General features: G+C 34.4%; 6 protein-coding genes across 17 annotated transcripts; 2 read left to right on the top strand and 4 right to left on the bottom strand.

Annotated features, from left to right (window-relative positions):
• Positions 1–59: 59 nt before the first annotated feature.
• LOC116434887 (uncharacterized) lies at positions 60–3307 on the bottom strand. 2 transcript variants are annotated; one of them, XM_031993761.2, is made up of 6 exons: positions 2616–3307; positions 2379–2501; positions 991–1032; positions 771–838; positions 508–711; positions 60–415 (listed from the first exon to the last, which is right to left on the bottom strand). In XM_031993761.2, exons 1-6 carry the CDS (start codon positions 2950–2952, stop codon positions 332–334), a joined length of 858 nt encoding a protein of 285 aa, XP_031849621.1. In that variant the 5' UTR covers positions 2953–3307; the 3' UTR covers positions 60–331. The 2 variants fall into 2 exon arrangements, with proteins under 2 accessions (XP_031849621.1, XP_031849623.1); XM_031993763.2 differs by having other exon boundaries at positions 991–1017.
• A 150-nt stretch (positions 3308–3457) lies between these two features.
• Positions 3458–5137, bottom strand: LOC116434889 (coenzyme Q-binding protein COQ10 homolog B, mitochondrial). Its single transcript, XM_031993765.2, has 3 exons — positions 4692–5137; positions 4069–4194; positions 3458–3977 (listed from the first exon to the last, which is right to left on the bottom strand). Exons 1-3 carry the CDS (start codon positions 4697–4699, stop codon positions 3533–3535), a joined length of 579 nt encoding a protein of 192 aa, XP_031849625.1. The 5' UTR covers positions 4700–5137; the 3' UTR covers positions 3458–3532.
• Positions 5138–5178: 41 nt separating this feature from the next.
• On the top strand, positions 5179–7092 carry SdhB (Succinate dehydrogenase, subunit B (iron-sulfur)). The gene is made up of 6 exons (XM_031993764.2): positions 5179–5404; positions 5848–5978; positions 6057–6200; positions 6272–6467; positions 6538–6762; positions 6823–7092. The coding sequence occupies exons 1-6, from the start codon at positions 5360–5362 to the stop codon at positions 6913–6915; spliced, it is 834 nt and encodes a 277-aa protein (XP_031849624.1). The 5' UTR covers positions 5179–5359; the 3' UTR covers positions 6916–7092.
• A 132-nt stretch (positions 7093–7224) lies between these two features.
• Positions 7225–15676, bottom strand: Nos (Nitric oxide synthase). Of its 2 annotated transcripts, none has more exons than XM_031993740.2 (26): positions 15576–15676; positions 14655–14956; positions 13101–13237; positions 12652–12814; positions 12402–12493; positions 12198–12339; positions 11736–11875; positions 11437–11611; positions 11266–11367; positions 10998–11192; positions 10829–10926; positions 10615–10759; positions 10449–10553; positions 10313–10380; positions 10093–10236; positions 9856–10030; positions 9667–9796; positions 9497–9575; positions 9227–9420; positions 8978–9147; positions 8682–8892; positions 8530–8617; positions 8323–8447; positions 8119–8264; positions 7827–8018; positions 7225–7758 (listed from the first exon to the last, which is right to left on the bottom strand). In XM_031993740.2, exons 2-26 carry the CDS (start codon positions 14757–14759, stop codon positions 7651–7653), a joined length of 3429 nt encoding a protein of 1142 aa, XP_031849600.1. In that variant the 5' UTR covers positions 14760–14956; positions 15576–15676; the 3' UTR covers positions 7225–7650. The 2 variants fall into 2 exon arrangements, with proteins under 2 accessions (XP_031849600.1, XP_031849599.1); XM_031993739.2 differs by lacking the exon at positions 15576–15676 and adding an exon at positions 15246–15282.
• LOC116434884 (uncharacterized) lies at positions 14743–21153 on the top strand. Of its 8 annotated transcripts, none has more exons than XM_031993746.2 (14): positions 14743–14946; positions 15786–15996; positions 16070–16177; positions 16611–16798; positions 16876–17039; positions 17137–17309; positions 17376–17436; positions 17493–17619; positions 17733–17875; positions 17948–18059; positions 18135–18416; positions 18490–18873; positions 18984–19082; positions 19163–21153. In XM_031993746.2, the coding sequence occupies exons 1-14, from the start codon at positions 14887–14889 to the stop codon at positions 19256–19258; spliced, it is 2208 nt and encodes a 735-aa protein (XP_031849606.2). In that variant the 5' UTR covers positions 14743–14886; the 3' UTR covers positions 19259–21153. The 8 variants fall into 8 exon arrangements, with proteins under 8 accessions (XP_031849606.2, XP_076227986.1, XP_076227987.1 ...); XM_076371871.1 differs by having other exon boundaries at positions 16070–16195; XM_076371872.1 differs by having other exon boundaries at positions 14879–14946; positions 15579–15996; positions 16070–16195.
• On the bottom strand, positions 18893–23290 carry Gk1 (Glycerol kinase 1). 3 transcript variants are annotated; one of them, XM_031993756.2, is made up of 10 exons: positions 23275–23290; positions 22167–22574; positions 21524–21782; positions 21206–21429; positions 20909–21115; positions 20723–20833; positions 20369–20622; positions 20065–20270; positions 19825–19956; positions 18893–19752 (listed from the first exon to the last, which is right to left on the bottom strand). In XM_031993756.2, exons 2-10 carry the CDS (start codon positions 22239–22241, stop codon positions 19667–19669), a joined length of 1554 nt encoding a protein of 517 aa, XP_031849616.1. In that variant the 5' UTR covers positions 22242–22574; positions 23275–23290; the 3' UTR covers positions 18893–19666. The 3 variants fall into 3 exon arrangements, with proteins under 3 accessions (XP_031849616.1, XP_031849615.1, XP_031849618.1); XM_031993755.2 differs by lacking the exon at positions 23275–23290 and adding an exon at positions 22821–23043; XM_031993758.2 differs by lacking the exon at positions 23275–23290 and having other exon boundaries at positions 22167–22312; positions 22434–22810.
• Positions 23291–23363: the final 73 nt, after the last annotated feature.

Here is a 23363-nt window from a genome sequence, read left to right as displayed (position 1 = left end):
CCTTTCCTGGAAGTTCTCAGGTTTAATTAATAAAAGGAAGTGTAATGAAAAACGGAAGATACTAATAATACATCTATCTCTAGTGCTATTAGTACAATTTTGATAATACATTTCTTTATACATGTACATACATTAAATACATTCAATATTATTACTATATTACATAAGCACTATGATTGTTGTAAATTAAAATTGCAGTTAATCTTAATTTATATCGTACAGATTATACAGAGGGATGGATTGTGTTTGTATTATTACATAATCATTAAATTCGGAGAATTAATACGGTTTTAATAAAATTGAAGTTTTCAAGTGCTAAGTACAAATACCTTCAAGCGTTATGATGAAAATAAGTGAAAATGGGTATAGGTGACATTCCAATAATACAGCCAATTGTAACTCCTATAACTCGTCCCTAGGGTATTATAAATTATTTTGGTTTTTCTCAGCTTAAGTAACTTATTAACTAATATTTTCAATAAAATATAAAAGAATAAGATATCATACCACATTTGCAGCTAGTTTTGTTTTAGGCAGATTTAATTCTATAGAAGTAAGCTTTGGTGCTTGAAATCCAATCTTTTGTGCGAAAAGTTCTACATAATGTACAGAACCAATTCCTATTATGTCGGATACCGTGTTTCCTAATGCTGCAGCGGCCATAGTCGATATCGGAAATTTTTTATTTAACATTGTTTCAATTTGATCACCCTGAAATTAGCGACTTACACATTGAAATATTATTATGTACATAAGATTATAATACGTACAGCGATAATCATGATGAAGTTGTCAAGAAAACCAAATCCGATGAACGGAATTGCATTCGCAATTGCAACTGCAAGAACAGATTACCTAACATTATTACTATGGCATTAACTCGGTTTATATCGCATTTCAAATTAAGAAATTGTTTTATTACATTTAACGCTACTTTATAATTTAAAAACAATTTTAAATTTTAAATGTAATAAGTATGAAGCATCCTACCTAATACTAGATTTTTTGTGGACGGTCCTGGAACATTTTCAACTGTAACGCGAAAGAGGAAAATATAAATGCGTGTTCTCCAATGAAAAGAATATTGTAAAATTAATCAATTGAAAGTTAGTCGTTCGTAAAAAATATATTCTTCATATTACTTACAAAACATAAAGCAGTTATCATTCATGCATTTATTTTTCTGCATATGTTATGTAATAAATTGAAAAGTATTTTTGGATATTGATCATTTCCAATCATTTCATGTACAAAAATACTTGCTGAAGTCATTTGAAATTCATTTCATAAAATGCTTAGGTCTATTAATTAATTAATCAAATACACAACAGTTTAGGAAATAAAACTTTATTCAAATAAAAGTACATTCTTTTTATCTAACAGATATTTACATTTAAATTTACTAAATGGTGTAACACATATTAAGTGTAGAAGAAGGAGTTCTGTGCAATATTCTGAGCAAAATATTTATACTATGAAAAGTGCATTCTTACAATCATGCAAACTTGTAATCATTTGATACAGAGATTAACTCAGATGGTAAAAATTATTTTTATAAAAGCATTTTTGATGCAATAAAAATATGAAAAATGAATTTCCAAGAAGCTTAACTCTCTTTCATGTGTTTATTCAGTTATAAATCATGCTGCACAACGTTTGTTCTTGAATTCATTAATGTAATGTTGTATGTGTATTTGTGTTACTAAACATAATTAAATAAATTAAGTGATTGCTATAATTATTTAAGACAAATAGATACTTAAAATATACTTCTTGCAAAAAGGTATTTATAATGTATGTGATGTAGTGGTTTTTTTGTGTATATTATATTCTTACCTAAGAGTAACAGCAATAATAATAATGTATGAGTACCTTAAATGGATTTAACAACTTTCTATCTAACGTAGAACATTATTTTTTATACTGGATTAAAGACGCTAATAAAAATGCACATGAAATGCAATATATTACCTAAGTGTGACTCTGTGGATGTCTTTTTCTAATATCCAGAAAGTTCAGTTAAAGTAGAAGAAGCAAGTGAAGAAATTAGAACACATAAGTTTGAGAGAATGTTCGACTCTACATGCATTGAACTTACAGCATGATGTCCATGTAGAATGCGATGGAAAGAAAAATTTTACACTGTTAAAGAATAATGGAAATCATTCTAACTCACAATATAATAACAATAAATATTTCCACTTCACTGAATTATTAGTATGTTATATCATTCTGAGGTTCTATTAAATAATAATTAATCGATCTGTTATACGAAATAATATATGCTAATAATATGAAACCGTTATTACTTTTTATCCTAGTATTATCAATTGCTGTATATTAATAATAAAAATTGACTAAAGTTTTGATGTTCCTACCATACTTGCGCAAGAGCCAATCATCAGGTACCCGACAATATTTTCCTGTAGCATCCACATCACCTAATGATATTTTTGTAGGTCTTCCAAGTTCGTTGCACCATCGAAAAGCAGCTAACTGACCTTAATTAGGAAAAATCATTATTAAATGTATGAAAATGATTAATTATGTGAGGTTGAGAAATAAATTGGTATCCAATCAAAGTCTTGAAAATAATACTTAATCAAAATAATTACGTTGATATTTTTCCTTATCTTCTTCTGATCTGCATTCCTCTATAGCCTTTACGATGATCTCACGTTCTTCCGCAGTAAGTTTTAAAGCCAATTCTTTCGCTTGCTGCTTTGTTAAACTACCAGAAATACTTTCTACTTTACTTTTATCGGTACTGTTGTATGTCCTTATAATAGACGTGCTGACACGAAGAGAGGGTGACAAGTATTTTCCTAGCAAATAACTGTTCGCATGATATAGTTTTCGATGACAATGACATAAATGCGATATACTTCTATTAAAATACATAAATTCCCTTGGAATGAAAATTGCCTGCCTAACGAACACCGTAACCGTCATATTAGATTTATTTAACAGAACGTTTTGCTACGTTTTTATTTAAAAAATCAAAACGACATGCGACCATAAGACCACGTATAATGTCGATTACGAAAATTAGTCTGATAAACTACTTAAAACTTAATCTTCTAAGTATAGATTTTACGATAAGTAATTAAAAAACGATTAAAACACATTTCTTAAGTTGGATCGACCGGCGGTGATTCAAGCTTGCGCCACCACTGGTCACGTTCGATGACGTATCGACTACAGAATGAAAATAATGTCAATGATGGCGAAACGTTTAGACAAGTTATTTACGTTACTGTTCGTTAAAATAATTTTAACAAATATTCTTATCGGACAGTATGAAACGATTGAATTTTTAAAAATAAATTCTTATTTCTTAAATTTCAGTATCGCGAATTTTGTGAAATTGAAAAATATTTTTCTTCGTCGGTAAAAATGTTTAAACCGAATTTGTAATTTAAGGATTTCTTATGGACAAGTTTTTTTCTAACAGCTCTTTTTAAAGATATGGGATTTATTTTTAAATTATTTCATACATTCGTTAATAATTCTTTAATTACTAAATTGAGTGTCATCTTTCTAACCGCACCGTTTTTACGCAGGGCCTGCCGTACCTGCGTTTGGCTTCTTCGATAAAAGCATTTTCCATTTGTCTCACAATCTCATTGAAAAATAAATTCGAGAAATGTGAATATATGAGCGATTTAAATTCGAATGATAAGGAAAAATCAATTACGCACGTTTGAACATTATTTTTTAATCCTGGACTGAAAAGCCATAGTGTATTTAAATGATTAAATAATCTGCCGTCTGTGCATTCAGCTTTTACTAAACGTGGCCGAACCATCGTTACTTTTGAGGTATAGTATTCCTTTATAGGCGGAAAACCTATAACTAGATTGGCTTTGAGAGTATCTTCTTTTTTAAATATAATATCGGATTTTTTACAAAATGGCACGAAGTTTTTATAATTCTCAACGTCCGCTACAACATCATACATTTGCTCCATCGAGAATCTGCATATAAAAGTAATATAAACGAATACTCCAATAATATTTTTATTTTGCTGTAACAAGATATTCTATTCATATATTTAAATTAACTTACCCTATCAATTTACGTCCTTCGTATTCTTTCATTTTCGAAGATTCAGCCATATACATTCTTTCTATACATTGTTTATTGAAATTACTTTTTCCTGGAAGTACTACATTTTTAAATAATACAATACTTCTGAAAATAAAATGATATTTATTCATCTGAAAGTTATTTTCAATTCAAAAGCACGAAAATAGTCACTATGAAAACACGCCTTTATGATTCTTCGAGTGTGCGAATTAATACTCAAGTAATATTAATGATTTATATAACAATAAAGTGTAAGAAATAAGTTTCGACAATAATATGGCACAACATTTTTTAAATATATGAGCTACTGTAGTTACTTAAAGTAATTAAAAATAATACACATGATGACATATCTTTCTTACGAAGGGAAATTTCCGCAAACATGGTTATGTCACTTATTATAGTTTTCATTACACTACTATACTGTCATTGCAATTTGAAATGTTTATTTTAAGCAACGCAACTTGTAATTTACAAATTTCATAACTTTATCTTTATTTTTTAAATTCTAATGCAATCGTATCGATATAACCTAAATATACACGCAACTTAAAAACCGTAGTAAACGTAATTTTACAACACATACATATAAAATATATTACCTATGCATGGTGTTTGAATATACTGTTAAGTTCACTACGATATAATATAATAAATCTGAATACGGTAACTATATTTTCACCTACAATATGAAAAATTGTAACATCATAAATATCCACTAGTCCACTTCATTCTCCTTTGACTAATTCCGGATATTCTATTCATTCAATTTTCTTTTAAATAATATTTATATTCAAATACGTCTATGCGAACTTATAAAATGCAGAGGATAAAAACGTGCGTATTAACTCTTCAAGAATGCACTTTCATACTGTAAGTTTATTCAAAAATAATGTTATATTTTTAGAGCTAAATGTCAAATGATAACATAAGACGTTTCTTTTACCCAATGAAAACGATATTCATTTATATATTATCAATATATTAAGCATCGTTGATGCAATTTTGTTAAATATATGTTTCTTAACCGAGCACGTTTTGTTTCAGTTAATTTTATTTTAATAACATTAGACTTTATAATGTGTATCAACAACAATTAAAAACAGCATTGAGATTTTATTGACATCAAAGCAAAATTTAGCAACGATTTTACATTCGCATATATTGTCGCACAGTAGACAAACGTAGCAGTAAGGTTGGTACACTGTCATGTGCAAAGTTACATAACACTGGTACCGCAAACGCCTTCGTTTCAATTCATTTTTAAAAAATGGCTGGCATTACTCCACAGGCTTGTAGAAATGTATTCCGGCAAGTACGTACTTTTCTATTCTATTGAATAAGAAATGATGTCACTTGTTAATAATGACATTTTTATTAACATAATACGTTCTTCACATTATTGCGACATGTGCAAAAATTGAATTCCGATACGTTCCGCTACTAATGTCAGATCAATAGACGTCTTTTTTTGTTTGTACGTTTTGACATTTCTGTATAAATGTTGATGATAATGTTTGCACATTTCGTATTTAAGCATATTCTCACTTTATATTATTATGTCGAATATTATTTATCAGTAAACAGCAAGATGAAACTAATGAACACAACTGTTTATAATTATATAATTGCTACTACTAGGTTTATTCATAAATAAAAATATTCTAAGAAAATTGTTTTTCCATGGATATATATATATAAAATATCTAACGTCATTTGAGTTTGATCTTAAATTAAATTCTATGTTTATTAATTTAGGTTAGAGGTTTACATACCTCTGCTAGCCAAAATGCAGCAGCCAGGATAAAAACTTTTTCTGTATATCGTTGGAATCCCGATAAACCTGATGAAAAACCATATATGCAAGATTACAAAGTAGATCTAAACAGGTAAGTTTAATGTAAAAAATTAATGTAATGATATCATTATTGTTTTCTTCTACGTATTTAGAAGAGGTATTGTTATAGCTGTGGTCCTATGGTTTTGGATGCATTAATTAAAATTAAAAATGAGATGGACCCTACATTAACTTTTCGTCGTTCCTGCCGTGAAGGCATTTGTGGTTCTTGTGCTATGAACATCGGTGGCACAAATACTTTGGCATGTATTAGGTACTTAAAAAATATTCTTAAGTTCTTCTATTATAACAGACATGAAAATATAATATATGTGATTATTTCAGCAAAATTGATAGTAACTTAAGTTCAAGTAGCAAGATCTATCCTTTACCGCATATGTATATAGTAAAAGATCTAGTCCCAGACCTGACAAATTTTTATAATCAATATAAAAGTATACAACCATGGTTGCAACGTGGCGATGGAAAGGAAGCTGGATCCAAGCAATACTTGCAGAGTGTTGATGACCGTAAAAAATTGGTAATGTTTCTTTATCTGTGATAAGACTCTCAATTTTATTGGATGTAATTGATAACTTATTATAATGCAGGATGGTCTCTACGAATGCATCTTGTGTGCTTGCTGCAGCACTTCTTGTCCATCGTATTGGTGGAATGGTGATAAGTACTTAGGACCTGCTGTACTTATGCAAGCTTATAGGTGGATCATTGATTCACGAGATAATAAGGCAAAGGAACGTCTCATGAAATTGAAGGATCCGTATTCAGTGTATCGTTGCCATACTATTATGAACTGTACTCGTACTTGTCCAAAGGTAAGTATCTTTATAATATTGTACCATTTATCATCTACAAATATATTCTTCATACATTAGGGATTGAATCCTGGAAAAGCAATCGCGGAAATAAAGAAACTGTTAGCTAATATTAGCGAGAAGCAGAAACCAGGACTTGATGCTGCTGTATAAGTAAGTAGAATGAGAAAAAAATTAGTCAACGATATGCATACTTTGTCCAATATGGTTACTCATAAACTTGAGTTTTATCAAATAAAAGTGTATTGAAAAAAGTCACTTGCAACATTTGATAAAACAGTATATGCTGAAAAAACATTTTTTATGTAATAAATTGTATATTTCACATAATATTAATGTCTTTTACTATAAATAAAACTTGACTCCTTGATACAGTAAATAGGTACTTACATTTATATTTGGAACTATTTATTTTATGTACATTGATACACAAGGGAAAATATATTAAAGTTGATTGACTAAATCCAGTATAATATATTACATATTGTATATTTTTGTGACAACTCGTATTAATAATATGAACATGCTAAAACATTTAACAATTCTTCAATGAGCAAAATCTTTTTTGGATATGTATTCATTTGTTTCCTTATATTAAAAACAAAATTGTACTAGTCGTATTGAATAAAATTTTTAGTGTCATCAAAAATATATAGATATATCGTGTTAACACTAAAAATTCGTGCATTATAGTTGACAATAAAATCGTAGGAAATCGTGCGGTCGTAAGGTACGTTAGACAACATGTAGTAATATTTTAATATTTTCAAAATGCTCATGAAATACGTAGAACTCATGATATGTATAGCTTAGAACTATCTACAAATTGTTTGAAACTTTTAAAGATTATATATATGTGATACATATATATAATCTTTATATATATATTTATGGCTCTGCAGCCATTCTGTTCCTAGCCGTTTCTCGTGATCTATTGTGTACTTCTGCTGTTCGTAATGTTATACCAAATATATCTTCGTGATAACGATTCTCATCCTAAAAGTATTAAGAAGAAATCAGACAGTTCATATAAATTGTTTACATAATAATTATGTAGAACTTACACGTAGGGACAACATGTATGCTTCGACTTGTTGATTTGTCATTTCACCGTGTGTTTGTATTATTTGTTTTAAAGTTTGGTAAACATCCTCTGCCATTGTACAGTCACCACATACGTAGAAGTGACCGCGTTCGTACACCAACATATCATAAATCTGTGGTGCTTCCGCTTGAATTAAATCTTGTACATATGTCTGTAAAAACAATAATAAATAATAGAATATCATTCAATAGATTACGAAGAAAATGTGTTGAAGTAATGCAGAGAATTTCATTGTATTCTATACGCGGTACCTTCTTCAACCCAGGCTCTCGAGAAAGAGCCAAGAAGACCTTATCTAAAACTCCAGCTTTTATCATTTCCTCTTTCTCTTGTCTGTATAAATCTAAATTCCTTTGCCGACAACCGAAGAATAACCACACTTTCCCATACTCGAGCTCTATAAAATTCGAATTATTTTTATAATTGAGTTTATATTAATGAATAGAAAAAGGTACCTGGATAACGTTTGATTTCCGCGAGTCTGTGACTCCAAAAACCGCGGAAAGGCGCGATTCCTGTACCCGGACCAACTAGTATCATGGGGGCTTCTGGTTCGGTTGGCATATAAAAATTAGGGGCGCTGAGTTGAAAAGGTAAAGAATACATTAAAATTATTATAAAGTAATATTACTCTACTTGGAGTACACTATACAATGATTTACCTGCGTACAAACACGTAGAGTGGTTCTCCATCTGATACCTCACATAGATAATTAGAACAAACTCCGTAATGAATTGGTCCAGATCCACCTAAAGTATTTTACCCAAATGAATTAGTTTCTAATACCTCAACGATCTACACAATATTAAATACCTTGTGTTTTATATTGTACTACTGCAACGGTAAGATGTATTTGTCCCTGATGCACATCAGGAGAAGACGAGATACTGTAAAATCTTGGTTGCAAGGGAGTTAGATGAAGCAGTAATAATGGCGCAAAAGGTTTTACAGACGGAAATTCTTTCAGCACTTCTACCAAATTAGGAAATTTCCAATGCCTCCAGTCTTCGTATGCAGCTGAGTCCTGTATTGATACCAAAATTCTTTAAAAACTGCTTCTAATCTTAAACATTGAACAGTTCTTAATTAAATTTTAATAGAACACTTACAGAAGATAGGAGATTTAGCTGAGCTTGTTCTTTTGGATTAGTAGCTATCGATGCAAAGTATCTGAGAAGGTTCGGCGATGGAGGCGTAGTAATATCCAAAAATCTGGTTAACAACATTCTCAGGGTATTAGGTAAATATCTATCGTGTGCTATCCATGTTTTTACAATACCTACACGAGTAAGATTACAGAGATAATTAAAATCACAAAGGAGTATCAGTTTTACGTATTTAATGATACTTATGCAAACCATTGGGTGTGTGAGATTGTTTTTGCATTTGTAATTCAATCGATACATCTGGATCAAATGGAGTCTGTATCCGTTCCAAAATTTCCTCTACAAATTCTGATCTGTTGCACGCGAAAACTCCCAAATGATCACCCGGTTTATACAATATTTCCATGCTTGCTATGTCATCCAGTTCCAAAAGTAATGTGGTTCCACTGTGAAAGTAAAAACAAGTAAATTTACGGTATATTATAATGCCGTAAAAATGTGTATTAAAACGTGTATAAGTACCTTGTTGAATCACCACTTAAATTTGTTTTTCCAAACATGTTGCAAGTGGTAACGTTTCTGTTATGGCATTTGCTCAGAGCTGAAATATATACGTTTCACGTGCGAAGTTTTAAATAAGAGTAACATTGCACACATTGAAATAATAAATATATATATATATTTATGTTTACCTTTTGCAATTGGTTGTGGATCAGCCTCTACGAAACGAACAGTCGCAGCAGACAATGCCTCTGATCCCAAAGATAAAGCAACTTCCAGTAAAGTGTCGTCATCATCCAAACAAAACGTTTCACAAGCAACCTGGAATAACAGTTATAATTAGTTATTAGACAATTAGTTTTGTTAAATAAAATACCAACGGTGAATGTATCTGCTGCCCATTTTCGGAAAGCCTGTTCCTGCCCGCACATTTCATCCCCTTGGGCCAATCGCAATAAACGTTCTCCGCCTAATTCGCCCAATAAATTGTCCACGTAGCGACCAAACGCGCAAAAATTCGGATACGCCGATGATCCCAACGCAAACACAGCGAATCTGCAGAAGAATATTGTTGGTCTCGTATTCGATGCATACGACTCGATTCGTGTAACACATACCTGACATTGCTCAAGGGCCCAAAAGTGTCTTCCGTTTGGGAATCGGTAGTCGACCCACGCACAGAATCTAATCTATCCAATCTTTTGGAGTTACTTACTTCCGTTTGGCTGTTCGCCTTGATAAACGATTTCGAGGTTGCTAAACTGCAATTACGGTAGATTTATGAAGCAATCTCTGATTAAGGGAGAACAGAAAGCGTTGCTGAGTGTTCGCCGTTACCTTACTTTATTGCCGCTATTAATGAACGTCTCATTCATTTTCATCGCGTATAAATTTTGCGCGAAAGCCTAAAAATTGAAGGGCATGTAACGAACATAGTTAAAAACGTGGAAGTCGTTCCGTGGAATTAAATTACTTCGCCATTTTCCGGGGGGTCTCCGTTCCCAAAAGTGGACGTTATTACCAGCAATAAAGCTTCGTGTTCGATGTTGCTGATGTCGTAGTCTGACATGGACAGTACCTGTAACCGACAGTTCCGAGTATTTTCAAATTCTCCAGGAGACCAACGAAGTCAGAAATACCTGGGAGTGGAACGCGTGTCCCAGCAATTCGGCGAGTTTTTCGGCGTACATCTGCGACGTTCCAGTTTCCGTAGCGAAAAGCACCGTGGCCTTTATTCTCCGGGACAGAGCTCTTCCAAACAACTTCGACGTGAATTTAACAGCTCTGAAACGACATTTAACGTTCATCGAGAAATTCAGTTGTCGCACTTCGTTTTCCACTCCAACAGTTTACCTTGCAATTTGTTTGAAATGGAACTTTCGTCTTGGTTTCTTAGTCGTGGACTTCTTGTCTCGTCCTTTCTTCCAGACATGCGTCTTCCAAGCAGGATCCTAGGATTGTATAATAAACAATATAATATGACTATGTGGAACCAATGGAAAATTGTTGGTCTCATAAAAACCTGAGCATCGTAAGACGGTTTCAAGTGGTACAAAGCCATTTCCTGGTGGAACACCGGCGTGGCTGACCCAGATATCGGTGGTACAATCCACAGCCAATCAGCCGGGCATCCGTTCCTCAGTCGCATTTCGTTCTCATAATGTTTCATGAAAGATTCCGAAGCCATGTGATGATCTACAATCGTCACATTCTTCATCTGAAAAAACAGATCTTAATTTAATACTCCTTCCCACAGCGCACTTAGAATAAAGAGCAACACGAGCGTGTACTTGAAAACTGTGCAACACAGCGACGTTGGCTTCTATCATAGCTTTGTCTTTCCACAGTGACGTCGAGGTTCTCGTGTCGAGGCCCATGTGCGTCGCTATGGTCTGCAAAAAGTATTTGCTTCAGCCTATCCGTAACACCAGCAGAATGTTACAATTATTTAAAACGCGGACCTCTAATAAATTATATCGTTGAACGTCGCACAGGTCCCTGGCTCCAATTTCGGTGCTCATGTACCATCCGTTGAAGGGCGCAGCCGTGAACTCCAAACCGCCGCAGTCGAAGACCATCCCCGATACCGCGGGCACAGCGAACCATTTCAGTTCCAACTTCTCGAACCAGTCGTACCTGATTTCGAATGATTGAATTAATTGATAGTAATCCAGTAACACGTTAACCCTTTCACTACTGAATACTCCCAGTGGATGAAGTATCTTTTTGCTTAGCTTACTGGACTACCAGTGACACTTACATGGGGTGACTTAGAGGAACTTCAAGGACTAGTTCGCTCGGGATGTCGAAGTAATCCGGATCATGACCATTCGCTGACAGTACTAACGGTAATATGTCGAAGCGGGTGCGCGCACCTTTCCAGCCTAACTTTATGCAGAGCTGCGTAACACAATAAATTAAATATGCGGTAATAAGTTTTGAAAACAATTCTTGATAGTTTTCAATCTAATGTAATCGTTTAATCGGTAACACTAGATTTACTAGATTTACGGATTTTTCATGGATACTGAATTTGATAAATATTATTTATCAAATGTCCACGGTAATTACTATTGATGCAATCGCACGGATATGTATTCCAATTGTCTGCTTTTAAACCTCCAATTTCCAAAATCTAAATGAATATCAACATCTCTAAATCCGATAGAATAAAATGTACAGTAAATGTCTGTAAACCTAGCGTTAAACAATATGCATTTACTTCTGTGAAGTCAACGTTAGCTGGATCTCCGGTCACGGTGCCATCTGGATTCTTGTAACCGGCATAGCCGATCAGTTGCTGGTTCCACACTCTGTAATCGTGTTTCCCGTCTGTGCGTTGGGGAAATATCGTTATCGCGGACCTGTAACGTCATTCAATGAGCAACGAGCGATCTTCAAAGAGCATTCCGTTAATTAACTCTACCTGATGTTCCCTTTATTCGTGCTGTACTTAATGTGGTTGCACAGCGCTTCGAACATACCGCTGGTCGTGGTCACGTAACGGCAATCGAACACCTGTTGACAAATGATATTTAAATTTGAATTCAGAACGGCCATCTTCCTAAATTTCTCCTTGTTTTTTATTTATTTATTCTCTTCTTCCTTCTTCGACTCTAGCTGTTCTCACCCTATCCACGTTATTCCATCGAGATCATCATCGACGGGTTACCTACTTGCAATTTCGACCATTGAATGCGACCAATGCATCTCGCTGCGTTGCGCCACGCCAATTTCGCTCCGAAAATTAATTCCGTTTCGGTCAACTGATAAGTGCCGGTGGCTAGGACTTCCTTCTGCACGTAGTCCCAACGGGAACGATGCGCGTCGCTGTTTAATCTGCAAACAATTTACCATTTAGAACAATGATGATAATAAGAAGAACAATGAAGATAATAAATATAAATTGTGGATGGTCCGCGATCCCTATTGATTAAGCGTTCAATATCTAATTTCGCAGATTCAAAGGGTTAAATAGGGTAATAGGCTCCTATGCAAAATTCAGTGCATCACTGGAAACAGTTGAACATGGGTATAGACATTTGACGATTTAAACGAGATCAGACCATCTCACCCGGAATTGTCCTATAGTCTCCCGACCTGCTTCAAATCCCAGCAACCGTACCTTCTGATGGAAGAAAAGTACTGCTCGAGGAAGTCTTTCGCGTGCACGAGGGTCTCCTCCCTCGAACGAGGCTCCGGCCCGTGCGTCGGAAGCTGCATAACGCTGCCGAGGCACACTTGACCCGAGCACAGCGTTCTCTGGAAAAGATACGTTTTACCGTTAACGATGGTGAAATTACAGATTACCATTACTCCGATAAAATTACTAATTACACGTTACTTCCGTTCTATTTTTAACCCTTTGTTAGTTCATTCAATTGCAGCTTAACATGACGCTCTATTTATTTATTCAAGAATTTGGGAGTCATTGAAATGTTACCTTTAAATGGTACGATTGTGATACTACAAATAAATATAGAAAAAATGGTTAAAACAGGTAAAGGTTGCAATAAAATAGAATGTCGAGTCTGACTCGAGGAAGTTCTATTAGAAAGTTTAAACTTAATCTTGGTCGAAAGCCTGCAAACATGTACAAAGAGGTCATAAACTGTTTTTCTTTTCATTGGCCGTGTCCCCTATATACTTCCGAAGATGATGTTATCTCACGGATGATCGAACGTCGCCGATGAAAGTACCGATAGGGCTGTGCTTTAAATCTTTAAGCTTCGTGATACATATATATCTTCGACTCCAATTTTCTTTCCTCTCTACACGAGCTTAAGTAAGCCAGTGCAGATTTTCCTTGTATTTTCCTTGTGTGACTTTAATCGTGACATCGGTTTAATGGTTTTTCAGTGAACAGTTTTGAATATGTTCCAATCTTTTCTTGAAGTCGAAGAAAGATATGTAATATATATTTAAATATATCACTACAAATGTATTATGTACTTTATCCAATAATGATAATATTTATATGTATACATAAAGCAAACGTGAATTTTCTATTTTGCAAATGTGTCCCAATCTCTTCCTGAAATCGAAGAAAGATGTATTATACATAACAATATATATTTATATATACATAAGACAACGTTACTTAAATACGCATACGCTTTCCGCAAGCGTGAATTTTCCATTTCCCAAGCGTACCACATTATCCCTCGGGTCGTTCAAAAAGCTCGGTCGGTCAGGTTGTTTTGAGTAGGACGTCACGCACACCCCTACATCCGCGCAACTAGTGGGCCGCGAACGCACGCTCATTCTCGGATGAGTATTGACTCGGTCCACGTCAAATTCGCCCACACTCGTAATTTCCCAGTGATCCCCGCACCATCGTCTCACCATCGAAATTCCCATGGCTACTCCACTCCGTCCTTCCTTTATCCCATTACTCGCTTCGAAAACCCATTCTTACCAGAACACCGAGCATCGAGTCAAAGGAAATAATTCGTACAGTACAATCCCTATCGCCTTATATTTTCCACATTCGCTGGGTTCTCAGAATGAAGTATCAAAAATTAAAATATCAAAGAAAAATCGGAATGACATAACTCGGGACACAGGGGGTTCGAGTAATTCCAAATTTAGCAGAACCCGAAGGATGGATAGGTCCGCGCTGAGAGAACCGAGATGAATGAACGAAGGAATTGATTTGATGTGATTTTTATTATCGTACCTCCGCATTCCTGGCGTGCAGAGAATCGAACGCCTCGGTCTTGTGGATCAGATTTCTCAGTTTAGTCGGCTTCCTTTGGCAGGCTCCAGTCTCGTGCTCCTTCATCTCGACGTCTTGCTCGCTCGAGAACGCGCCCCTGACTCGCCTGTCACTGCTCGACGCTCGCGTATATATCGCGCCGCGGCATCTAGCGCTGGAACTTATCCTCCGCGAGTCCTGCAGCGCACGGAAGATGGCGGGGGGCAGCGGGGCATCGACTGGAGACCAGCAGAAGACACCAACAAAATGTCACGTGCGTAAAGCTGGAAAAAATTCGTAGAAAACATCCTTTGAATATTATTTGACGGTAACAGGTTGAACAAAATATATAAAGCCTGGTTAAGTCTTGGTTAGGTCTTGTTAAGTCGACTGGGGACTAACAGAAGGCAGCAACAAAATGTCACGTGCGTAAAGCTGGCCAGAATTCGTAGAAAACATCCTTTGAATATTATTTGACAGTAACAGGTTGAATAAAATTTCTTTAAACTTTGTTGTGCGATTGATTTTGCTTTTGAAAGTTAATAGAGCAACGTAGATCAGAAACCGTTATACCTCAGCATGCGCGCAGTAGATGTGCAATGGATTTCGCGCGCGAACTAACAATGCATTCCAAAGGTGCTAACGTAAATTGCGTCTCAGTGCTCGCGTTCGTTCTAGCTCGAATGTAAAGTGAATAATTCCTTTGATCGAATTGTGCTATTCTAATTATTTCGTGCAATTAATATATAAGAAGCGGACTGGTGAAAGTTGATGAAAGTTCGAAGGGGTGTAAAGTTTTGTAAATAAAACTTGATGACGTTAGTGACGCCATCGTCTGGCGTGCGTTAAAAATTTGTAGTTCGTTGTTGTGGAATTTTACTAATTTTCCTTTGAATGTTTTACCAGTCTGACACGTGTATGTACTATGCACGTGGCGAGTAGTAGATCCAAGTAGTACGAATAAAGGTTTAACGCGTCGAGTAGTCGAGTCGAGCGCTGAATCTACTTGCGTAGTAGTAATAAAATTTCTTCGGCGGACTAGCGGTGGAAATCAAGCCTCGCGAATCCATTTCCGTCGCGGCAAATAAATCAGTGATTACTTCCTGTTCGAAGCGTGTTCAGATAAGTATGGGAAATCATCCAAGAGAGTACATTAGACTTAATAGATGCTTCACGATAATTCCGATTGCGTTTTACTTCTTCCCGAACCAAGGCGCAATTGAAACGAACGCAACGATGAACCAGGAGGAAGGTAAACAAACATCCGGTTTGGAATCGTGCACCGTCTCTTCGGAAAAATTACCGCGAATTCTGCGATCCAGCGGTGAGCTAGTATTAGCGATTTTTATGATGCTTAATTGGACAATAAAGATTCTAATTTCACGCGGTTCCCACAGGTTCCGATGGGAGGGACGTGAAGTTTCGCTCGCAAGCGATGAAACGGAGAATCGACTGTACACCGCAGGACAGTCCACTGAAGCACCTGAAGACACCCGACAGTCGCGGTACGTTCAAAAATCCAGGTAAAAACGCGACCGACTCGTGTTAAATGAGATATTTCAAATTTTCCAATTTTCTAGTACACGCAGCACTAGACGTTCGAAGTGTTTCAATGTTTCGACGATTTAAAGCGTGAAACGAGATAAGTAAAATACGAGTAAATGAAAAAAAATATTTGAAAGTACATATGAAGGTATATTTTGTGTCCTTGAAATAAAATACTGATTTGATACGAGGTATGGGAATATGGGAAACTTGAAGTCAAGGTCAAACCAAGGTCATACTCCTTTTTAAGCGATTACTCGATTTGTCAAGTTTAATTGGCTTTTCATTAACAAGCATGAAAGTTATATATTGTATTAATTAAGCTGATAAATATAACTTTGATGTGATTTGATATTTTTATATTCGGTAATCTCAAATTAATATACGCTACAGGATCTTTCAGAAAGGACGTGAAACTGCAATGCGGAAGCGGTTCCAGCCACCGGAAGAGCGAGACGCCTCACTATGAGAGTATGGAGAGGATGCAGAAAGTAAGCCCGGGCGGGAAATTCGTCAACACGTTGCTGGAACAGTGGTCGAAGTATACAGGTGTTCAAAATCCTTTTTCGCAGACAGGAGGGGTAAATCTCTTTCGAATATTAATCGAATAACTGATCATTTTACTGGGTCTTGTAATAGATTACACTGGTTACAATAGGTGCAAGACAGCCCGATAATAGAAGAAATGAAGCGGAAACTCGCCGCAGAGGAAAGGAAGGTTCAGGTGCTTCAGAAGAAGCTGAAAACCTGCGAGGAAGCGATATCCTGCATCTCAGCGTCTCGCGAGGCTGAGTTACAGGCCAAGGAAGAGATATTTCGACAGTAACGGGATCACTTTTATCATCTACATATTATGCTTAGTTAAATTTATTCGATTAACGGAAAGAATTAAAAGTGTATTCAACCTGATCCGCTTTAGACTGAACAGCGATTGGGAATCGATTACCAATTACTATTCCGAGATATCTGAAAGTCTGAAGAGGTTTCAAGAGTACAAAGACAACTTGTATAAACTGTATAACAATGTCATTGCCACGCAAGTATCAACGGTGAAGACGTTGCAAGAAGAATTGAATAAGATGAGACTAAGAGGTAAACAAACGTGTGTCTAAATTGAAATGATAGAGGCTTGTTTTTTTTACTTGTATTCTCTCGTAGACGAGGAGAAAAAGAACGTCTACGCGGAGAGCGAGAAGAAAACGATAATTCAAGAGAAAAGGTATGTCTCTAAATTGTAGAGTAATCTCGGCGGATCATCAGGTTTGAAATTATTAGAATACAGGAAATGATGATAACGGAGACCGAGTTGAAGAAACAATTGGAGAATGTTAAGAGTGACTCAACGTCGGAGAGAAATCGTTTACACAACGTTCACGCAGAAGAGAAGTTAGAATTGCTAAAGGTTCGAAAACATTTTGCAATTCTTGTTTTTGCGTAAAAAATGCGTGCGTTATCTTTTGTTCGACGCATTTTCAACGTAGAGGTAGTACACGTTGTAAGCGATCACGATTTCAGAAACAAGAGAAACTCACGTCGACGAATGAGGAGTTACAAGGGCAATTAAAAAATATCGCTGAGGAGAAGCAGAATTTAATGGATTCGCTGAAAGAAAGAGATAAAGAGATATCGGTTCTACAAGAAGACGTTGTAACATTCAAGTGAGTGTCTGTAGTTGTAGTCCGAGCAATTTAGATCATTGAAGAAGCTAATCCATGAATTTATTTTGTAAGAAATAAGATTGAGGATTTGTTAAGTCAGACTACAGAATTAAACGAGAAATACGAGAGATCGGTTGAAAAGGTAGAGGAATATGAAAAGGAATTGGAGTTCAAAATGCAAGAAGTAAAAACGTGTAACTTTTTGAATCTATACGTTTAATTATTGTATGTAAAAATTAACATTATTATTCTTAAATAGATTAATAGACTCAAAGAGAACTTGAACACCAGACAGGAGCTAGAAGTTAGCTTAGCTAAAGATCTCGACGCGATTGAAAACAAATATCAACAAGCTAATAACGATTTCACGAACGTACAGAATAAATTAAAGGACATGGAAGGTCGTAATGCGGGCTTACAAAAGTCGATTCAAGATATGAAAAATAAAGCTGAGCATAAAGCTATAGAATTAAACAAAAAAATCGAATTTCTAGAGAAGGAAAAGGAGAAAATACTTTCGGAGAAGCATATAATAATTCAGGTGTGTTAAAAAGTAAATACATTGGTAAGAGAGTGTTGTATTGATATGAATTTAATTGTTTCTCATTAAATAGGATCTAGAGAACTCGAGGAAATTATTAAAAGAGAAATATGAAGCGGAAATAACGGCTTTAAGAAAAGAGTTTGATACCAAATTATCTGAGATCAAATTTCAAACTACTTTCATGAAATTGAACAACACGTTGAATAAAATGGATGAAGGAAATCAAACTACAAAAAAGAATGAAACAAAAGAAAATCAAAACGATTTGAATGAGAGGGCGCAATTGATTATAGAAGATTACCATACCGTAGAAAGTAGAGTAAAAACAAAAAGGAATCGAGCACAAACTGATAAAATTATTGAATCGCCAAAGACTACATCTAGAAATGAAAGTGAAGACGAGGAAGATATATACAGCTTTACTACTCAGAAAATGAATAACAAATCACAGAAAGTAAGTTACAATGCGTATGTGTATGCGTGTATAATATTTTATTTAAGAAAGATTTATATAAGAAATTAAGATTAATTCATTTTTTGCACTGAATGACATTTTTTGAATAGGTTTCAGATCACAACGAGAACGTTTCCTACCTTACTCGAGATAAAAGTCTAATGCAGCTGAGTATGGGGTCACAGAAAACCCAAGAATGGAGAAACGAGGTATTTTTAGAGTACATCTTTTATATGTTAATTATATATACATCCACTTATATAATTTTGTCATTATTTTGTATAAACAGGACTCCAGTAGTACATCAAAGAAAAAGAAAATTTTTAAAACGCGTGATACTGGATTAAGACAATACGCAATTACGCGAAAATCGTTAAAGAAGTAAAATTTCACACAATAAGGATGTTAAAATTCGAATTTAATATTTAAATTTCAGTGTTTTACTTAACAGACGTAGTAATAACCAGTGGTAATACGATAATATTCTTTAATATTAAATAACAAACATTTGTAACAGTACATTATCATCAATAAAACATATGTAACATTTTTTTTACAACGTTACATGCTACTTTCATTTTAACATTTTAACACTATACTATTTGGGAAAATGTGTATTGCATACATAATGTTGGACCCTTTCTCAAGTATAATTGATAAGTTAACTATCGTATTTACATATGTATGTAAATATATTACAGCATATTATACTTTACAGTCATGTATACATACACATTCCAAATAACAATAAGTCCTTCATATTCATTGTACTTACAACTCATTTTAATTACAATTATTTATCAAAGGAAGAGGAAGAGGTATCCCATTTCATTGATCTTTCTATAGCCAGTTTCCATTTGGAATACCTTAAATCTCGTTCTGAAACATGAACCCATAGTAAGAATTTATATTGTTCGTTTCATGCTAACGCATTGTACAAAAGAGCATTACCGTCTTCTCCGATTGCAGGTGTGAATTTTGTAACTTGCGATGCATCGACCTCATTAATATCAATAATGCCTGTACCTACACCTGCTAATATAGCTGCTCCTAACGCTGTTGTTTCCACCATGTTGGGTCTCACTATGTAAAATGAATTTTCATAGATTTTACAAACGGATTTATTGAAAAGTGAATGAAGCTAAGAATTTAACAGTATAAACAACTTAACGTATAAAAAGAGATACATACCAACATTTATTCCAGTAATATCAGCTTGTAACTGCATGAGTAAATTATTTACAGTCATACCACCATCAACTAGTAAAGTTGTCAACTTTGTTCCAGAATCCTTTACCATGGCTTCTAAAATATCCCTTGTCTGAAAACAAACAGCTTCTAAAGCCGCCCTTACAATATGGTAATCTTGCGTATCTTCTGTGATACCACATATTATCCTAATAAAGATACATAGACAATTTTTTATAAGATGTAACTAATGGCACGAAAGAACAATAGTTCTTCCAGAAGTTAATCTTTAATTTCATTCATTTACCCTCGTGCATCTTGTTGCCAATACGGTGCGTACAAGCCAGAAAATGCAGGAACGAAATAGACATCACCAGAATTCTTAACGCTTTCCGCCATTTCTTGGCATTGTGAAATGTTATTGAAGAGTTGTATATTATCTCGTAACCAGGACAAAGCTGCTCCGGCCACAGCGACGGAGCCTTCTAACGCATAAACTGCGGACGATTTACCTAGTTTGTATGCAATAGTTGTTATAAGACCTTGATTGGAATCTACTTTCTGAAAGAATTGTGCATGTGTACCGATTAATACTGAATTGAAATTTTTATGTTTAGCTTCTAACAGTATTAAAAATGTAATTGAAAAGCAGAATACATACAACACTTCCAGTATTATATAGCAAGAAACAACCAGTTCCATAAGTAGCTTTTGCTTGTCCTGGTTTTAAACACAGCTGACCAAGTAGAGCTCCTTGTTGGTCACCTACACACTACATATATAAATAGAGGAAACCATTGATTTAACTAGAAATTAGTATTCAGAATTACAAGCTCTGATATTTTACCCCTGCTATAGGTACTCCTGAAAGGATTTCCGGATTTGAAATAGTTCCATATACTTCAGCACTAGACCGTATTTCAGGGAGGATATGCTGTGGAATTCCAAAAAATCGGCACAGTAAGGGATCCCATTTCAAAGATTCAATGTTCATTAACATGGTACGGGATGCATTTGAAACATCAGTCACATGTAATTGACCTTTTGTCAGATTCTGTAAAATGAAAGAGAAATAAAAAATAATGTAATGTAGTTATTGTAATTACATGGTAAATATTCTGGTAAGAATAAACTGTTGGCACACCCAAATAAGCCATGTATCCACTGTTCCAAAAGAACATTTTTCTGCATCTACCGCTTGTTTCACGCGTGGTATGTTGTCAATAAGCCAACGTATTTTAAGAGCACTAAAATATGGTGACATTGGAAGCCCGCAGAGTGGTTTTAAATAATTTTTATTCCTTGTTTTATTTGGTATACTGTCCAGTATATCTTCTAATGTTGTAGTTGTTCTCATATCGAGCCAAACTATAAAAGTAATATCATTTGTTATCATTGTTAACATTATACAAACAAACAGATTGCATATATAAAGATATCCAAACAATGCTGTATACATTACCAATTGCATTATGCAATGGTTCTCCTGTTTCTTTATCCCACACCAAAGTAGTTTCTCGTTGATTGGTGATTCCAACTGCCTTTATATTTGACGCATTTATACCAATATTGTTTAGTTTTTCCATTGTCTTCTTTATACAAGTTATAACAGCTTGTAAAATCTCTTTTGGATCTTGTTCCACCCATCCTTCCTGTGGATATTTCTGAGTAATTTCAACCTGATGTGATGCTATTACTTTCCTGCGTAATACATCAAATACCTACAGAATTATATACAATTAATACATCTTTATTCATAATTTTCAAATATACTGCATCATGATGAATATACATAAACCTTACAAGTTTGCTAAATTTTTGAATGAAAAAAAAAGAGAGAACAGCTAGACAATAAATCGGTTAAAGGTCGACCGTTAATGATTTTAAAAAATATAAAAGTTTTTAAAACAAACAACGATAATTCGTCTAAACTGTCAAAAGATGTTTAGCTTACAATCTAATGGAATGTATCATAAAGTAAACATGAACGTGTAACCGTATTGGAAGTAAAGTTTAAATTCCATTCGGTTATCTTTTCTGTTCATTCGTTTCTTTTTTTTTCATTTCGTTTAAATCTACAAATACAAGCAAAAAAGTTCACTTACCAAGAACCGAGCGCTACTCGTTCCTTCATCTATCGCCCCAATGAGCGGCCCTGAATAATCAATGTTCTCTGGCATATTTTTTCGTTATTTTCGACTTAGTATACGACAAAACAGTTAAAATGACCTATGGTTAACCTTCGTCCTAACTTGTTATGTAATGATGAACATTAAATATAAATTCGGTCAGTGATAAGAGCACGTATCGAGAACCCAAAAATAAAACGTATCCGAAAAATATGAAATAATTTTGTCTTCCTCTTCACTCACCTCTTCACGGAATTATCTCTTGTGCGTAGATTCTTTCTGTCATAAATATTGTTTGTTACGTGGCAATTTATGAACAATTGAAAATCTTTCGTAAACTCATTTTATTAGGATTCAATGATTTACTTATCGGTATAAATTATACTGAAAACAATTCATTCGTTGCATTAAAATAAGAAGTATCGACTCCACGTGGGGAACCAAGTTTTCTTGCTTCTAAGTAATAAATATTAATATTCGACTTGGATTATCGACGTTACACCGTTTTTTAAAAAATATACGAGGAACATATTTTATTAATTTCTTCTCTTTACATTAATACAAGGAAAAACGTATTGATTGAAGCAAATGTTTTACTCCTGTTGATGATATATATATATACTTACATACCTACATATTTATTAGTATTAATTTTCCTCCAAAGAGCAGATGAAATTAATTTATATCTATACAATGAAAGTAACACACAACATACAAAATATGGTAAACAGTTTTTATTTCAAATAAATATTATTTAATCAGATTCTAAATCAGTTTAATGTAAATCAAACCACATAATCTTAATACCATTAAAGTAATACCAGAAGCATCGACCACAAGAAACGAACTGAATTTTTTGCTACACATTAAAATTTACAATAATTTTAAATCATAATAAAATATTTTCCCCATAATTCAGCTGGCTTGCTGTTCGTGTTAATAAACAAATATCTCCAAAACACGTGGCACGTGTTTTCGTCTATGGCAAAATAAATTCGGATCACACAAACAAGCTTACTTTATGCGATTTCAATAAATAAGAATTAAGCAAGCTTTTTTTAACAAATATTTAATATTATCTTACATTTTTTTGGGAATCAAATTGAATACTGTTGCGAATAGTATTATTTTAACTGCAAGGTTGGCAGCAAAAATGCTTTCGGATATCCCTAG

Source organism: Nomia melanderi, chromosome 11, assembly GCF_051020985.1.
Source record: "Nomia melanderi isolate GNS246 chromosome 11, iyNomMela1, whole genome shotgun sequence".
Lineage (NCBI taxonomy): Eukaryota > Metazoa > Arthropoda > Insecta > Hymenoptera > Halictidae > Nomia > Nomia melanderi.
Note: the sequence above shows the minus strand (reverse complement) of the source record. Positions and strands in the feature narration are given on the sequence as shown.

Bases quoted from the DNA above. Each gene is read 5' to 3' on its own strand.
- LOC116434889 (XM_031993765.2), bottom strand. The intron at 3,978-4,068 runs GTAAGTTAATTT...TTTTATATGCAG, and splicing joins GAAGGACGTAAATTGATAGG to ATTCTCGATGGAGCAAATGT.
- Gk1 (XM_031993756.2), bottom strand. From the start codon at position 22,241: ATGCCAGAGAACATTGATTATTCAGGGCCGCTCATTGGGGCGATAGAT. The intron at 21,430-21,523 runs GTAATGTATACA...TTACTTTTATAG, and splicing joins ACCATTGCATAATGCAATTG to TTTGGCTCGATATGAGAACA. The intron at 19,957-20,064 runs GTATGTATCTCT...CATTTTACATAG, and splicing joins TATTACTGGAATAAATGTTG to TGAGACCCAACATGGTGGAA.
- SdhB (XM_031993764.2), top strand. From the start codon at position 5,360: ATGGCTGGCATTACTCCACAGGCTTGTAGAAATGTATTCCGGCAA. The intron at 6,201-6,271 runs GTACTTAAAAAA...TGATTATTTCAG, and splicing joins AATACTTTGGCATGTATTAG to CAAAATTGATAGTAACTTAA. The intron at 6,468-6,537 runs GTAATGTTTCTT...ATTATAATGCAG, and splicing joins TTGATGACCGTAAAAAATTG to GATGGTCTCTACGAATGCAT.
- LOC116434887 (XM_031993761.2), bottom strand. From the start codon at position 2,952: ATGACGGTTACGGTGTTCGTTAGGCAGGCAATTTTCATTCCAAGGGAA. The intron at 2,502-2,615 runs GTAATTATTTTG...TTCCTAATTAAG, and splicing joins AGATAAGGAAAAATATCAAC to GTCAGTTAGCTGCTTTTCGA. The intron at 416-507 runs GTATGATATCTT...ATAATACCCTAG, and splicing joins CAAAACTAGCTGCAAATGTG to GGACGAGTTATAGGAGTTAC.
- LOC116434884 (XM_076371871.1), top strand. From the start codon at position 14,887: ATGGCGGGGGGCAGCGGGGCATCGACTGGAGACCAGCAGAAGACACCA. The intron at 17,437-17,492 runs GTATGTCTCTAA...TGAAATTATTAG, and splicing joins ACGATAATTCAAGAGAAAAG to AATACAGGAAATGATGATAA. The intron at 18,417-18,489 runs GTGTGTTAAAAA...CTCATTAAATAG, and splicing joins AGAAGCATATAATAATTCAG to GATCTAGAGAACTCGAGGAA.
- Nos (XM_031993740.2), bottom strand. From the start codon at position 14,759: ATGAAGGAGCACGAGACTGGAGCCTGCCAAAGGAAGCCGACTAAACTG. The intron at 9,421-9,496 runs GTACTTATACAC...TTACTTTCACAG, and splicing joins TTAAGTGGTGATTCAACAAG to TGGAACCACATTACTTTTGG. The intron at 7,759-7,826 runs GTAAGTTCTACA...TAATACTTTTAG, and splicing joins CATACATGTTGTCCCTACGT to GATGAGAATCGTTATCACGA.